We start from the raw sequence: 16,118 nt of genomic DNA on the forward strand, positions 1-16,118 counted from the left end.
CCCGCTGGAGGCAACGACTGCCGGCGGCGATGTTCGCAGGAGGCGGTGACGGTGCCCGCTGGGGGCGGTGGTGTGCACTGGTGGCAGCGGTGATGGCCGCAGGAAGCGGCAGTGACAACTACTAGAGGTGACGACTAAGCTCCTCGACGGTGTCAACGCCGAAGGGAGGGGGAGGAGAAGAGGTAGAGGAGAAGAGCGGCCGGAGGTTTCTGCCGACGAGCAGGGAGGGATAGAGGAGTAATGGCCGGTCTGTCCGGTGATCCTGCGGCAACGCCGCGAGGAGGAGAAGAAGAGGAGAGGTAGTCGTCGCCAACGTCGCGAGGGGAGGGAGAAGAGAGGTGGCGGTGGCCGGCGACGGCGCCGACGAGGAGCATGAGAGGATGAGAAAGAAGACCTTTCCCATCTTGTTGGCGGCGGCGGAGAAACACGAACCAAGCCCCCTCCATCTCTCGAATCGGCCTCCTCCTTTTGTTGCATAAACAGGACCCCCTCCCAAGCCCTAAGCCATCAAATGACAAAAATAGCCCCCTCTATCTCTATAATCTCCCCTATACCCTCATGCTACATCTACATCAATAATAATAATAATAATAATAATTATTATTATTATTATTATTATTATTATTATTATGAAGGTTGACCATCCTATGATTATTGGGAGAGAGAAAATTAAAAAATCAAAATTAAACATTATATGAAAAGTAATTTTTTAATATTTATTATAATTCGATGTTGACTCAATATTAAAGTCTATCATGTCTGAGACACTAATTTATTGATATTAGAAAAAATAATTAATCAGATTAAATAACGTCGAGTTTAGAGTAATCGATTTGACTCCATAGATATTTTCTATCGATCATCAGGGTAAATCAGGAAATGCTCACAGTAGATAATCTAGGAGTCCAATATTCTTTTAATTATGTATCTCATTAGAAAAAAAATTTCTATAAATTTATCATAATCGAGACACGAATTATGAATATTTTAATGATAATCTAAATAACCTACTGTTGCATCAGAGCCCGGGACAACTCATTGGCAGTAGAGGTCCAACCAATGGTAGTTATGATGGGCTCTTAAGCGTAAGAGTGTCAAGTAACAGTCAATCAGAATTCGATTCTTAATACAAACGAATATTTTAGACATCTACGGCTTCATAAGCTCCGAATTTATTACCTTCTGGATTAGTTTTGACACCTAAATTATTAAAAAAAAATAGTCAATGTCTTTTTAATAATATTTTAAAATAGAATATATTTTAATGATAAGGGAAATAATGGTGCTTTTTTGTTTTTTTTTGTTTTTTTGGTAATTGTTGTTGTTAGAGCTTTTTGTCAAAATTTAATCTTCCCGGAACATTGTTACCCTGTCACAGACCCTCAGAGAGTCAGGTATGGGCCCACTAAAAGGGCCTTCTTTCCTCCGATAATGTTTTGGGTGATTAAAATAAATCCAGATGCGTTCCTCGTCGTTTCCCAATGTCATTACACGCCGCCGCGAAGCTCGCAACGCAACTGGCGACCAAATCCAAGTTGTCTTCGTGCCGCTCTCCATCCTTTCCTCTCTCGATCATCGCCGACCTGAACGGAAGAAGAAGAAGAGTAAATAGTCGGAAGCGAGAGCTTAGATCGCGGATCGCCTTCGGTGGAAGCCTGGGACGCAGCCTCGATCGATTTCATAGGTATCATTTCAGGATCGATTGGTTGTGTTGTTCTTTTGCGGGTTGAATTTGTGGGGTAGGCGATTTAGGGCTCATGGGGGAATGATTTGTTTAAGAAACATTTTGACCGTGGTTCGTGATCAGGTTTAGTTTCCTAACCGATGGAAGAGATTCGATTTTGACCTCTTTTTTGTTGCGTAGAGCAAAGGGACCTTGAGTTTGTTGCGAGGGAGCTGAATGCTTAGTTTATTGATAGAGATAAATAGAAAATCTATTACTTTTCTTTCCATTTTGTAGTTCTTTGGGATTTATCGAGCCGGCAGTTCAATGGGATCTGATATCTGATTTATTAGGTTTCGCGTGGCATTTCATTTTCTAATGACTGTGAAATAAGTTTTTTTTTTTCTTTCCGAATAGATCTATTGTTTTCAAGATTAAATTCGAGAGAGCGTTACATGATGAGAAAGCCGATTCAGGTAACTAGTCAGATTGATTCATCATAGTAGAATGCAAATAGTTTTGCAGTTTCAGATCTTTTTTATCCTGTAGAAATTTTCTGATGAAATTTGACATGAATATATTTATCCAATACGTCATCCTCAATACTTGTTGATTGACTTTAGAATTGTTTTAGAGGACTTAGTTATCTTGGATGAACTTGTTTTTTTCTTAATGGTTTGTGCTTCTGTAAAACCATATATATTTTCCTCCCTTTTTCATTTGCTGGAGTAAATATAGTTTTTTCTGTTAGATGCTCGAAACAAGATTTTATTTTGTTAGTTTTCTTTCCTGTGGATCTCGATCTTCTTAAGGTGTCATTCTTGGAGAAGATAACACTGTTTTGTTGGCTTCAAAGGAGAGATTATGGATCATCTGGCAATAGTAGCTCAGGACTTTGGAGGTGATGTTTCCGATTTCGAGGTCGATGGTATTCAATGCGGCAATCTCAATGAGCATGATGTTAGTGATGAAGAAATCGAACCAGAGGAGTTGGAAAGAAGAATGTGGAAAGATAAGATTAGGCTTAAGAGAATCAAGGAAAAGGAAAAGCTTGATGCCCAGAAGTCTAAAGCAAAGCACACATCAGACCAGGCTCTTAGGAAAAAGATGTCCAGAGCTCAAGATGGGATTCTCAAGTATATGTTAAAGTTGGTGGAGGTGTGTAACGCCCGTGGGTTTGTCTATGGAATAATTCCTGATAAAGGAAAACCTATAAGTGGCGCTTCAGACAATATAAGAGCTTGGTGGAAGGAGAAGGTTAAGTTCGACAAGAATGGGCCTGCTGCCATCGCCAAGTACGAAGCAGAACACTCTGAAGCACAGAATGCACAAAAACGCGGGGATAGAAATCATCATACTCTGATGGATCTCCAAGATGCCACACTAGGATCTCTCCTATCATCACTGATGCAACATTGTGAGCCTCCGCAGCGAAAATACCCATTGGAGAAGCATGTTCCACCACCTTGGTGGCCCTCCGGCAATGAAGACTGGTGGATAGCTTTGAACTTACCCAAGGGCCAAGCACCCCCATACAAAAAACCGCATGATCTGAAGAAACTATGGAAAGTAGGGGTACTAACAGGAGTTATAAAACACATGTCTCCTAATATTGGAAAGATCAAAACTCATGTGCGGAAGTCAAAGTCCTTGCAGGATAAGATGAGTGCTAAAGAGAGCTCTATTTGGTTGGGAGTTCTTGATAGAGAAGAGATGACTGTCAATCAGCTTAGCGGTGGAAATGGCATGTCTGATCTAACACAACATAGTGGTTATGAGGAACAAAGGGAGGAGACAAACAGCTGTAACGATGAGTATGCTGTTGATGGCCTTGAAGATGCTCGAGGATCTACTTCATCCAAAGATGGTGGACAAAATATGCAGAGTGACACACAAGTAGAGAATGTAACAACTTTGAGGGAAGTTTGTCCTGCTGGAACTCCCAATCAACTTAATCAAAGCACAGAGCAAACAAATGAACATGCAAATCCAAAAAGACATCATGAAGCTGTTGCATCTTCCGACAAGCAGATGTCTATGCCGAATGAGGGAAGACCAAAGAAAATAAGAACTGCTATTCCAGACAGGAATGGCACAGAAACAGCAATATTGGTTCAACATCCACAAAATACGAACCAGGACTCTTGTGTCAATGCAAGGTCAATGCATCCAGAGACAGTTTCTCAAAGTCAATACCTCATATTGGAATCTGGGGTTGTTGATTATTTGAGCATCCCTCTTAATGCTGCTGCAGATAACATGTACATTGGTAGGCAACCATTGCTGTGCCCAGGAGTTCCTGATAATGAGTTGTACAATGATACAGTAATTCATACTGGAGCCGAGGATGGATTTTATAGGGGTTTCAGTAGCTTGCACGATACGCAGCAGAAGGAAATGTCTGTCATCAATCATGGAGTAAGGAATAATGGAAGCAGTAACCCTGCTGAGAATAATTCATATGAGCATCTCCTAACACCAAATCTAAATCCACATCCAATCAATGGAGACATGCATCTATCTCTGGATGACTCTTTCTTCACAGGACCTGATAAGTATGATTTGCCACCAGATATTTCTGGACTCGATTGTTCAAGCCCAATTCTTGACTTGGGCGAACTTACGAATAGTGACCTATGGATAATGGAATATTTGGGAACATAGGTAACAATCTTTTCTTTTCTTTTACTTTATGGTCCGTCTTCTGTGCTAAGTTTACTAATGCATGCTCTTGTCGCAAAATCTATTTCACAGGGTAGCATTCCTAAATGTCTTCACAGTAGTGGGAACTAAGCAGTTACTGACTAAATCGACGTGCTAAGTATGATGTTCGTTCTTATTGGCCCAAACATCAACTCGATGTTCCAACTCAGTTCTCTCTGTCAAGTGTCAATTCTCAGGGAGGATTCTTATTTACTGCAACAATGAAGAACTTGATGGTTACAAATTCTTTCCTCTTGAATTTTTGCTGTATATACATCTTTGTGCGTCTGTGCATTTTCTGTTCCTTCATTGTTGTCACCTTGGGGGATAAAAATCCTTCATTTTCTCGGTAGTTTCTGGGAAAAGTTATTGTCATAATTAATTTTTCAAGAATTGGACATGGCTGATCATTGGACTCTATCCCTCTTTCCCTGCTTATTTATAGAAGCAACCTTCACAATATTAAATGATCACCCTCTGAATACTACAACTAACATGAATATTACAACTAACAGGAACTCTGAGAAATCAAATTTGAAATATATATTAAACGCCAAACAGTGGTGGAATACATGCCTGCATTAGTTCTGAAAAAAAAAACTAATTATAAATGAATAACTTAATTTAGGATCACTTTCGATAAAGAGAAACTAAAATATCTCTAACTTAAAGTAAAAGAGAAATTCGAATAGTTTATTTATTTTAGGAAGATCAGTTTTTTTAATATCTATAATATTGGATTTGCATAAAAATATTTTATTTTATTTTATTATCAAAGTACCCCTCTTCTTTAATAAATGAATGATTTAAAAAGATTAAATAGATAATATTAATGTTTGATAGAAGATATTTTGATGATAAAATAAATAATTTAGAAAGCATTTTAACATTTATTAAATTTTGAAAAAATAATAAATATTTGTAGTTCTGTTGTGATTGGAAATGAAACAAAGGTTTTGATTTTTTTTTTGTTTAAGATAAATAAAATTTTGATCTTTCATACTTCAATATTAGTTTTAACAACTTTATTTCTAATTTTTTGGTACCAATCAATCATTTACATCCATTTTAAATTATATTACAATATATTTTAAAAAATGCTTGATGTTTCTTATAGATTACATGCAGACACGGTAAGATCTCATAAAGTTTGATTTAAAAAAAAAAAATTAGCTCATCCAAAACAATTGTGCTTGTGCAGCATGCAAATTTCTCAATTGAATTCTAATTTTGATGTTATTGCATTTTTATCAATGAATTTCTCTTTGAAGAACTTGGTAAGGATCGGAACAACTTAGATACAAGGATCAGATTTACTCTCACCGGCTTCATCAAAGTGGCTCCTCACTTCCCTTTTTGTGATCAGGCACTTGTAGTAAATAAACATGCAGAATGTTAAAACTCTTGGTCAATACGTTGACAACTCAAAAGCTTCATTTGGTCTATATTCTTCACATTTTAATTTCAATGTTCAAATGTATTAGCACTTTCAGGTAGTAGTAGCATTTAATCACCATTGTCAGCCTTATGCTTTGGAGATATCATCATTAAACAAGATTGCTGCAAAGGAAAAAAATTATAAAAGAAAATAAATAAAATTAATTATACTGAGAGCACAAAGTGAGCAATTCAAATTTAAATAACATTTTATTTTTTATTTCGTAGATTATTTACCTTAGTCCCAGCAATTATAGTATTGTTAAGGGGATGAACAGCACAAACTAGTATGTTTTGTGACACAGGAATATGTTTGTTTTCTAAAATTCTACTGCATTCTTGAGAATTGCTTCTTGCTTCTGGACTGACAATGAAAAGAAAGATACGTAAAGAATTTGATGGAAAATCAATATTAAATATCTTTTAAGTAAAAATATTATAGTAATAATTTGACAGAATTTTAAAATTCATTTTCATTTTATGAATAGAGCTTCTAAAAATAAATAAACAATAGAGCTTACTTAAAGTCCACGTGACATGCAGAGTCTTTTCTTGGAAAGAAGTCCAACAAATATAATCCTTTATCAGAAACAGATCCAACTGCGTAAATCTGAAGACAATATAATTAGTGAACAAGTTGAGTGTTCTAATCATGATTGTATCCAAGAAAAACTATAAGAATGTCGTGTAATAACCAATTAATTGAATGCACAAATGATGCTTTTAGCCAATTAATTGAACACATCTCATGGGATGGATTTTAGATTCAACAGATCAGGCTAACTAAAATTATCAGTTGCATCATGTGGCTTACTTAAAAGCATTTCTGAAGACAAAGTGAGGATAGTCATCTTGTAATTACAGGAAAACATACCGAGGATGTTGGAAACCACGCGGGTCTTCTCATAATTGAGTGTGTTGATATATCTGTTCCATCTCTATTCGCACAACAAAAATATCAGAACAGCGTACAATGGGGAATAATGCAATAAAAACAAGTGCATTGTGTGGGCACAAGTTTATGAACTTACGAGTCAGCAGGTGGACAGTGCACATGCGTCACAACAACATTCCTGAGATCAAGAACTCCAGACCTGAAGGAAACCATACAGGTTTATTAGAATTTAGAAAGTTGAGCATTGCGTCTAATAGCTTGATACTCAATCTGAAACCAACTGAGGAATTTGATCAGATAAGTTGTTTAACAAAAACAATGAAAGCCTTTTTTCTGTATAGCACAGAAAATAAGGGAAGGCGTTGCAAATTCCAAGAGTTGATAACAGAAAGTTGGTATTTAAGCCAATGTGAGTTACCAGCCATCAACCATATGGAAAGCTAACTGATCGGAACAAGATGGATTGATGTTGATGCTGTGGATTTCTTTTGGAACAATGTGTGTTTGTGCCTGAAAGTTAATAAAAATTAAATTTCACTCAGAATATATTTGAAACTGGATGCACAAGTTGAATTGAAGGATTCTACACGTTGGCATGATCATGTGACAACATGATACAAGATACACCAGCATCATAACATTGACAAGCCATAAGCACAATGTTTAGGCAGCATCTTGCATTGAGATCAAGAATAAAGCATAGGTGATTTAAGGATACAGATATCCAGCTAACTTGATTCTTGAAAGCCATGATGAAGATTAGAACACTAAATTTCTCTAAGTATCATGCATAAAGATTGAATGAAAGTGTTGAACCTCTCTTTCTGCTATAAGAACAATGGTTATCTTGAAAAGATTCTGCAGAATAATATGAGGATTTAATGGGATCTCCTGTATAGAGATTTTTATACCCAAAATAAACAGCAAATTGCCTCATGACTACCTTTCTGCAAAAGAAGTTCAGAGAATAGTTTTCCTACAAAAAAAAAAAAAAAAAGATGTCGAAAAAGACATACACCAAAAATGATGAGAACTAGACATGCTAAAGCCATTCATTACGAGTGTAGTGAAAAATATCATTACAGGGACTATAATTGACTTGGGAGTAACATTTCCATGAAGCATCAACTCTTCTATATCTGATCAACATTTGTACGGATCCAGGATCCATTAAATTATTAGATATTCAAATCAGATTTGAATTGAATTAAAGGTTAATATATTGTGGCATGTACCATATCTAATGTCTGCTAAACAAGTAGAGAGTTATGTAGTCATGTCTTCTACATATGACAAGTTTAGACATTATTTCAGTGGGCGTTGATAACATTAGCATCCAAAATTGTTGCAACAATGAGTATTAAATAAAACAGAGATGAACATAAATCATTTTGTTATTATACCTTCAAAGATGAGATTTTCTCCAGCTCAGCAGATACCTTTATAGATAGTAAAGGATAGATAGAACTCTGGGAAAAGATTCAACAAGGGAGAAATTTAAGATGATATAGTGAAACTGGGAACAAAAACACTCTAAAAATATAAATGAATCCGATTTGAAAATCCATAAAATATTTTGGCATTTGTTCTTTGCATGATAAATTTTAAAGCACACATCATTTTTTTTCAAGGCAACTATTAATAGGCAACCTTTCATAATATTTTAGGTTATACATGTGTTTTTTTCTGAACAACAAAGATTCTTCAAATATTTTGATAATTTCAAAGTAACCTACTTACCAAAGGGGTGGTTGGGGCTAAGAAAACTTGACAACATCAGCCATTGGTAGCTATCAACTATTAGGAAATATATTCTGTCATATTTGACATAATAAGAACATATATAGAACCAATTGAAGTATCTTAGAGAAGTTTGATGTTTGGGTTGAACAGAAAATGTTAATTTTGGAAAGGAAAAAATATGAATATATTAACAGGAATATTGTTCGAGATGCGACAGTGGAAACATATTTTTCAGTAGACAAGTTAAATCATCAAAGACATCTCTACATATTTGATTCTAACCTGATTGTGACTTTGAAAAGCATGTGATTGTCGTCCTCCACGAAGATCCCAAGAGTGAATCAATCCACGTTTCCCTGCCCCTAATACAACCTATATATAGAAAAACAGAACCACAATAAACCCATATATGATTATTACCATCCTGATAATCTTGACTTCCAAGATGAACTCTTGAGCAATATCATAGATATTTTTATGAAAAATATTTTTCATAAAACAAGGCCCAAATTCCTTAGTTAACTTAGACTTTGGTATAATTTAAGTAAGGTTACATTGCCTGCCTCATCTATGCATCCATCTACGATGGTACCATGCCAAATTGATATCAAAGGTTTATTATGCGAACAAAATAAGTTTAAATTCCACAAGACATTGTTTGTCATATTACCATGTTAGTGTTAGCAAATAAAAAAAAAGAAATTGCAATCTTCTAGCTCATAATAATCAACTACAAGGAAATCAAAATTAAAAAAAAATATATTATAAGATTTAGAAACTTATACAATAAGAATGTCTTATCAACTACTTCTAGGAAAAGTCAACAAGTCATGAATTGTGAACACAAAATAGCCCAATATCTAATTCAATATCCTTCCAAATATGCACATAATTGTTGAGAACTAAGGCTGAATTTAGGACACACACCCGATCTTGCAGGTATAGTGCAATACTATTAATTTCTCTTCGTGGATCTGTTGTAAGCATGAGACATTGAGAATTGCTCGATCGTGTATCCAAAACATAAACATTGCCATCTAGACAAGAAGCAAACAACCTACAAGAAGAAATTCAGAAGCAAAAAGATCATACTATTAACCAACACAAGTGAAGTTATTTAATAATGTTATTTCTATTTGAAACACACAGAATTATTGTAGCGCAGGATCATTATAGTATCACAAAAGAAGTTAGGTGGTATCACATGTATCCCCTTGAATTATGGGTATTTCATGTGCCTTTCTAACTCCAAAACCTCCATTTTTGTCCCTCTTTAACATCATTTGATCTTTTAGCTGTAAACAAAAGAATTAAATTAAATTACAAGAAAAACAACTTTGGTGGGATTCAAATAGAGTGAGTCTAACCCAAACCCAACAAATGGTTTGTTGTAACAAAATAGGGAGTATAGATCTCTCAAAGACATTCCTCTTTCCAACAAACAAAGCTGAACTAAAAGAGCCCAGCTTAGCTTAGCTCAGCTCAGCTCAGCTCGGAAAGTTTTCATCTTAAGTTGGATCGTCTTGTTTCCTCTTTGCATTAAGTCAAATTACAGTGATAATAGCTTCAATTTCCTTTGCCATTCTTATTTATGTCAATTGCTTTTCAGATTTTAAAAGAGTAGTTTTTTCTCTCTTCCAAAATCTCAAAGTCAACGTGAACAACAGTTTTTTACTGTCTTTCATGACAAATTTTCCCTCTCTCAAATTAAATGAAGATAAACTCTTCTATCCCAGTAATTCTCACTCAAAGTAGATGTTGGAACTCTAATCTCACTTTTTGTACATAACAATTTTATTAATTTCTCTATTACTTGCAATTTCCAAAGATAGTTCAGCCACTTTTATCTTTGCAATATAATTTTATTCTTTTCATGAGTATGCGTCAAAACTTTAGTTAGTCTCTTCTCTAACATCTTTCTTTTAGTAATCTTTGACTTCACTCAATTTTTCTCATCATTTATATCACGGGACCAGACAGTAGATACCTAATTTATCTTGTTTCATTGGAACCCTTCACAGTTTATCACTTTTCATTTGCACAAATTTCTTCTATATCTTCAATGAGGAAGAGTTAAAGAAGAGTGTCTACAAGAAGATTTTGCACTTCTCTAAAGTTCAGATCAAGTCCTCAACTTCAATGTCTCTCAACTGCAACAATGTATTGCCTTTGCATTACTTTTGCTAAGTTTCTTATCAGTCTTATTTTCCTATTTTGTGTAACAAATTAGACATTGATCAATATTTATGCTTTGGCTCAAGGGAAAATGTTTAAATATATAGGTTTTAGTCCACACAGGGTATTATGTCATTAGATATTTTGTTGGATAAAATAGATATGAATATAATGTTCTCTCTAATAATGAATGACTGATATATTTCTTTTAACTTCTGGAAATGATAACATTGTGAATACAATGCACAAGCGAATAATGGAACAATTTTTTTTTTCAGTTGACCTTTATTGAACACAAATATTCCAAACAAGTAAACTTCAGTATTTGTTTTTATAATTCAGTAACCTTGATTTATTAGCTGAATCAAACAATACATCAGATAATCCATTGGAGAGCTCATTAGTGTGACGCTTGCAGCAGAGTACCTAGTTTTTTTGTTTTAAAGGAAAATAAAAAGAAGGATTAGAATGTACGACGTACAAGCAAAAAATTTGGAATATAAATAAGAATGACTTGCTACAATATTTTCAAATGACTCACTATTCTTGAGATAAAATCCATGAAATTTTCACAGATTCAGGAAATACAAGGAATTTGTATTAAGAAAACTCTCTTATGAGGATCATTTTAAATAGATTGAAAGATTAGATTTGAAATTATACAAAATTTTGTCGAACACACATATAAGGTAAAATATAAGCTAATGATAAACTTACTTGTACTGGATCGGGTGAGATATAAGTGATATCAAAAAGTAAAATATTATTGTTTTGTCTGGAAGCACAAACCACCTAAAAAAGAAAAGAAAAATAGTTAAGACAATACAAAAATAAAAGTGAACTGAGAACGTGTTAAACCACTAGTCATTGAAGTAAAGTCAGTATATTTCTATTAATCATATCATATATTAATGTGTAGCTGCACATCAACTAACTATGCCAAAAAAACAAAGAAATGTTCTCTTGTATCCAATAGATAAAGGACCAGGGAAGATCATTCTGCCTCACATATGTAAATAAAAAAACTTGGATGGAAATATTTGCACAAAGAAGCAACTTATTATGACACAAAATTTACTCAATAAATATAGAACTGCAAGGAAAGTACAAAAAAAACAAGCTAGTCTACATAGATGACAAGTAGAGAAACCAATATGTTCTCATACATGTATATTATGCTCAACACACCATTGCTGCTAGTATATGAATTGAAAATCTATTGTGTAAATACAAAGGTGCATTAAACACTTTTATATAATCTTAGGCAAGGAAATAGACTTTTTGAGTGACGAAAAGAAACAATTGAAATTAATTGGAACATGCAATTAAGATATGTTTATATCAATTTTGCACATGTGTTTGCTAGACTTAACTATAGTTCAAAAAATCAAAATATCTAATAGAATATACGAATGAATGTTATTCATTTTAGTAATAGGAAATCAGTCATATTTAGAATAAATAACAAGCAAACCTCATGTTGATCATTTGGATTCCACCGAATAGAATCTAATTCATGACCCTTGGAAATATGGACCAAATCTTTTGCCTCATTCACCAATTGACCTTAGCAAATGACAAAGTGGATTATGTTCAGCCTAATCTACAAATAATTGAGAGAAGCAATAAAAAAAATATTAGTTCCCAATCAACATCTAGCTGAACCATGATTGATTACATTAAGGGAATAGAAAAGCTTAACTTAAAAGAGCTGAGTAGAAGATAATTAATATATATTCATCTTGTAGGAATTAATTTACATGAAACACATCATAATTTATTAAACGAATTAATAAGTAGCTTTGTTTTCTTTTTCTGCTTTGTAAAACCATAAGTTTTCTATTCCTTCTAGGTTGTAGTCACAAATGAGAATAATCTTTGATTTGTTATACTAATTCCATTTAATAAGTAAATGTGTGCACAAGTACCAACATAATCATAAAACACACCACAAAGAAAGAAGCATAACCTTGTGCTAAATTAAAGCTTACATGGAGTTGGACCATATATTGCACAGTATAATGTTTCGAAGTCATGTACTGTCAAGCATCCTGATTTTGTCACCGAGGCAAGATAGATTCCCTACAAAATGAAAGCAAATTGAATACAATGATAATGTTGTCATTATCGAATGACATTGAAGACCCATCTAGTATGAACCTAGGGTTCCAAACCACATTAATTAAATTATAGTATATTATTTCTTTACTCGCTTTGAAATTAGTTTTTAAATATCTTGTTTCCACCGCATAAGTGTTATAAAATGCTTTTCTAAAAATTAAAAGGCACTATCCCCCTAGCCAACTGTTACTATGCTATATAAAATTTAGGATGAGATGTTGTTGTAATATTTTTTTCAATATAGGTCACCTTTTGATGATAATAAAAATAAGGAGTGCCATTTTGATTTTTCCCCTAAGTTTTATGTAAAACTAAGTGCTACTAAAAAGGGACAAGATATGGTCAAATATTTATGATCCTAACAACACAATCTACAAAAATCTACAACTTGTACTACAAAATGAAGTGTTGAAGATCCAAGATTATATTATTGATTTGACCTCACCAAGTAATATAATTCAATAGTTAGTTAGCACACAAAGTGAATTGAAGTTCACATCCAATCATATATTTGAATATCTACAAAATTCATGAGTTGGAAAAGAAAATTTGATATAAGCTAATGCAAATGAAAGTGATATATGTCTCTTGTATTAGTGAATTTTTGGAGTTTGGGGAATAGTGAGACTGTGTTTGGCTGTTGTATATTTATATCTTGCCCTTGTAACTTTTTCTTTTCCGTTGTTTTCAATTTCTTAAGAGGATCATTCATGTCACCATTGGTATCCTCCAGTTCATTCATCTAAGCAGGAAATTACAGTTCGCTAAAAAATTAAGCAAGAAGATAGGCATAAAAGACAGACACCCTAAACAACATAAGTCGGTGCCTAAAGATAATTCTAAATTTAATAAGACAGAAAGTAATTGTTTACAATAAATGTAATTCAAACTTTTATAGAATATCAATAGCGACCTTATTATCAAATTCAAGTCCCGAAATCCCTTGCCTGTAAAAGCAGCATGGGCAAGTCAATACTCTCTTCCACGATAATCAAGCAATACTGATAATTCATGCCAATACAAAGCTTAGGAATCAATATAATGCTAGCCGTAACCAAACAAGAAGATATGAACGCTAGTAGAAGTGAAGTGTTTGCATCAAGATTGAATGTATGCATAAGGTAGATAAGAAAATTGAATTTTGATGTTCAATATAAAGCATCTGTATATTATTGCATTTTTAGCTAATACTTAGAATTGGTCATACAATGAGAAAGCTAGGTCATGTTATGAATCAGATTGGCTGTCCTTTTTCCTTATTATCTTAATGTAAGAAGGACCTAATATTCCCTAAAGGCCTGCAATCCACCAGCACACACACTCCTCCCTCCTCACCTTTTCAGATAATTTAAACTTAGCGAATACAGCATCCTTCAATGTGTTACCAGATTAATCTCTGGAAAATCATGCACTTCTAAAGATTGCAATGTGCATGCTCAAAGAAATACTTAAGATGATATTGACTCCAATGTTTTAACACTTTAAGAGGATAACATAGTTTGGCATTCTTGAAAATGTCATAAGAGGTAAATAGGCAGAGTTACATGTGAAGGTCCAGAAAGTTACACGTGAAGGTTCAGAAAGTTAAGTAACGCTCTAAAACACAACATTTATAAGGTGTTCTTCTCTTTGAAATAGAAGCTTAGCATTTAGCATGTTATTCTGAAATCAACTGATTTTAGCAATCTCATGTTCCTCGTTCATTATAATGTATAGCCAATTACCTCATCAAACAAAATATATCTTAGAGTATGCTTTGCAACCATCCAGATAATTAAGCAAGTGATTAGCATGGTTGATATCAGAGAAAGTGTCGAAGCATGACATCATAACAACATTTTGCAAGCAACCACATTTCAGGAAGCAGAATCCCAGTAGATGAAACCAAAGACTGGCCCACTATGGTGCAAATTGAGTTGAATAAAATGGAAGAAAGAGATAAATGGACCTTACAAAAGAGCCTGATGGATAAGCAGGATCGGCCATATGTGCCAACTGAGAAAATGTAATCCTGTTGGTAATATACATGAACTGACCAAAAGCCTATTCCATGTAGAAATGGCAGAGCAAGGTGCACTTACAAAAGTAGCACAACTCTCGGGCTCGAATAGGTAATCATGACCGAAAATCCTAACCTGAGTAAGACATGCAGAAGAGTAAATACTAGATCCGACACAAGATTTAGATGTAACCCAAAATGAAAGGAAAAATAAAGTGCAAAAGTACTTCACTTATCAGAAGAATAAACTTCTCCATCTGGGAAGAAGAAGATATTACCTCTCCCAACGAATTATGAAAAAGTGCAGAAGCCTCGCGACGATAACTGAGAGGAATCCTTCCTTCTATCTCTGGTATCATATGCGTCCATCTTGGCCTTCAAGATTCAAAACGACCAAATCCCCACCAAAACGAATTAAAAAGTAGTCCGATTAAATGGAGTATTATTAGAAAACTTGCTCAATAGCACAGCAATGGATTTCGCTGGAAAAAGATGGCTAGAAGTACCTGAATCGAGGCTTGCGGAGTGGCTCAGCGGAGACGGCGTACTTCTCCATGAAGGCGGCGAAAGGAGGCGACGCGCTGTAACTGAGTCGACTTGATATTGGGGGAGCAGAGGAAGGGTTTCCCGCCCAAATAATGCGCCGACTGCCGAGTCACTAGCGTATATTATAGCTATATAATTTGGAATTTAAACTTTTTTTCCATTAATGAGTTTTTCTCTATTAAAATAGTAAATTCTTAAAATAAAATGCGAAGAAAATTGTAACTAACAAATATAATATATGAAATTTAATAATTACGGAGATAAAATTTTAACGAAACATCATTGATATTGTGATATCAGATTTTAAAATGACAAAAATTTAAATTTGGAAGAGTGTTTATGTATTTGCTTCTTAAACAATATCAGTTGCCGGCTTACAAATTTAAAATTCGTTTCAATTGACGTCTAAATCAGAGATTTTAGATTAATGTATATGAGGTAGGATCTCTTGGATTATTTTTTGTGATCTAGAAAATGTGTCACCCGTATTTATGGTCGGATCGTGGTCACGATCCGGCCGTAAATTGTTGTGATCCCTTCTTGGATTCACTGTCCCCATCATGTTATAATTTTTGTTTGGAGCGGACGGTCGGAGACCGTCCGGAGGACATCCTCGCTCGGCGTCAAGTAACCTGGCCACTTATCAACCACCGGAGACCTCCGTATGGACTCCAGCCACCCGTTCCGAACAAAAATTATAATATGGTGGGAACGATGAACCCAAAAAGGGATCGCAATAATTTATGACTGGATCGCGACCACGATCTACCTATAAATATAAGTGACATATCCTTTGGACCATAAAAAAATGGTACCTATAAATACAAGTAATATAT

General features: G+C 34.5%; 2 protein-coding genes across 3 annotated transcripts; one reads left to right on the forward strand and one right to left on the reverse strand.

Moving 5' to 3' along the window:
• The first annotated feature begins 1,464 nt into the window (after positions 1 to 1,464).
• Positions 1,465 to 4,770, forward strand: LOC121975736 (ETHYLENE INSENSITIVE 3-like 3 protein). 2 transcript variants are annotated; one of them, XM_042527566.1, is made up of 3 exons: positions 1,465 to 1,684; positions 2,476 to 4,327; positions 4,418 to 4,770. In XM_042527566.1, exon 2 carries the CDS (start codon positions 2,528 to 2,530, stop codon positions 4,325 to 4,327), a length of 1,800 nt encoding a protein of 599 aa, XP_042383500.1. In that variant the 5' UTR covers positions 1,465 to 1,684; positions 2,476 to 2,527; the 3' UTR covers positions 4,418 to 4,770. The 2 variants fall into 2 exon arrangements, with proteins under 2 accessions (XP_042383500.1, XP_042383499.1); XM_042527565.1 differs by having other exon boundaries at positions 2,520 to 4,327.
• Positions 4,771 to 5,573: 803 nt separating this feature from the next.
• Positions 5,574 to 15,375, reverse strand: LOC121975738. Its single transcript, XM_042527567.1, has 18 exons — positions 15,243 to 15,375; positions 15,015 to 15,111; positions 14,819 to 14,872; positions 14,686 to 14,732; positions 13,651 to 13,684; positions 12,608 to 12,698; positions 12,091 to 12,182; positions 11,334 to 11,408; positions 10,963 to 11,042; positions 9,369 to 9,498; positions 8,724 to 8,813; positions 8,102 to 8,167; positions 7,117 to 7,208; positions 6,835 to 6,897; positions 6,678 to 6,741; positions 6,325 to 6,413; positions 6,041 to 6,167; positions 5,574 to 5,926 (listed from the first exon to the last, which is right to left on the reverse strand). Exons 1-18 carry the CDS (start codon positions 15,290 to 15,292, stop codon positions 5,873 to 5,875), a joined length of 1,395 nt encoding a protein of 464 aa, XP_042383501.1. The 5' UTR covers positions 15,293 to 15,375; the 3' UTR covers positions 5,574 to 5,872.
• Positions 15,376 to 16,118: the final 743 nt, after the last annotated feature.

Source organism: Zingiber officinale, chromosome 4B (assembly GCF_018446385.1).
Source record: "Zingiber officinale cultivar Zhangliang chromosome 4B, Zo_v1.1, whole genome shotgun sequence".
NCBI classification, from domain to species: domain Eukaryota; kingdom Viridiplantae; phylum Streptophyta; class Magnoliopsida; order Zingiberales; family Zingiberaceae; genus Zingiber; species Zingiber officinale.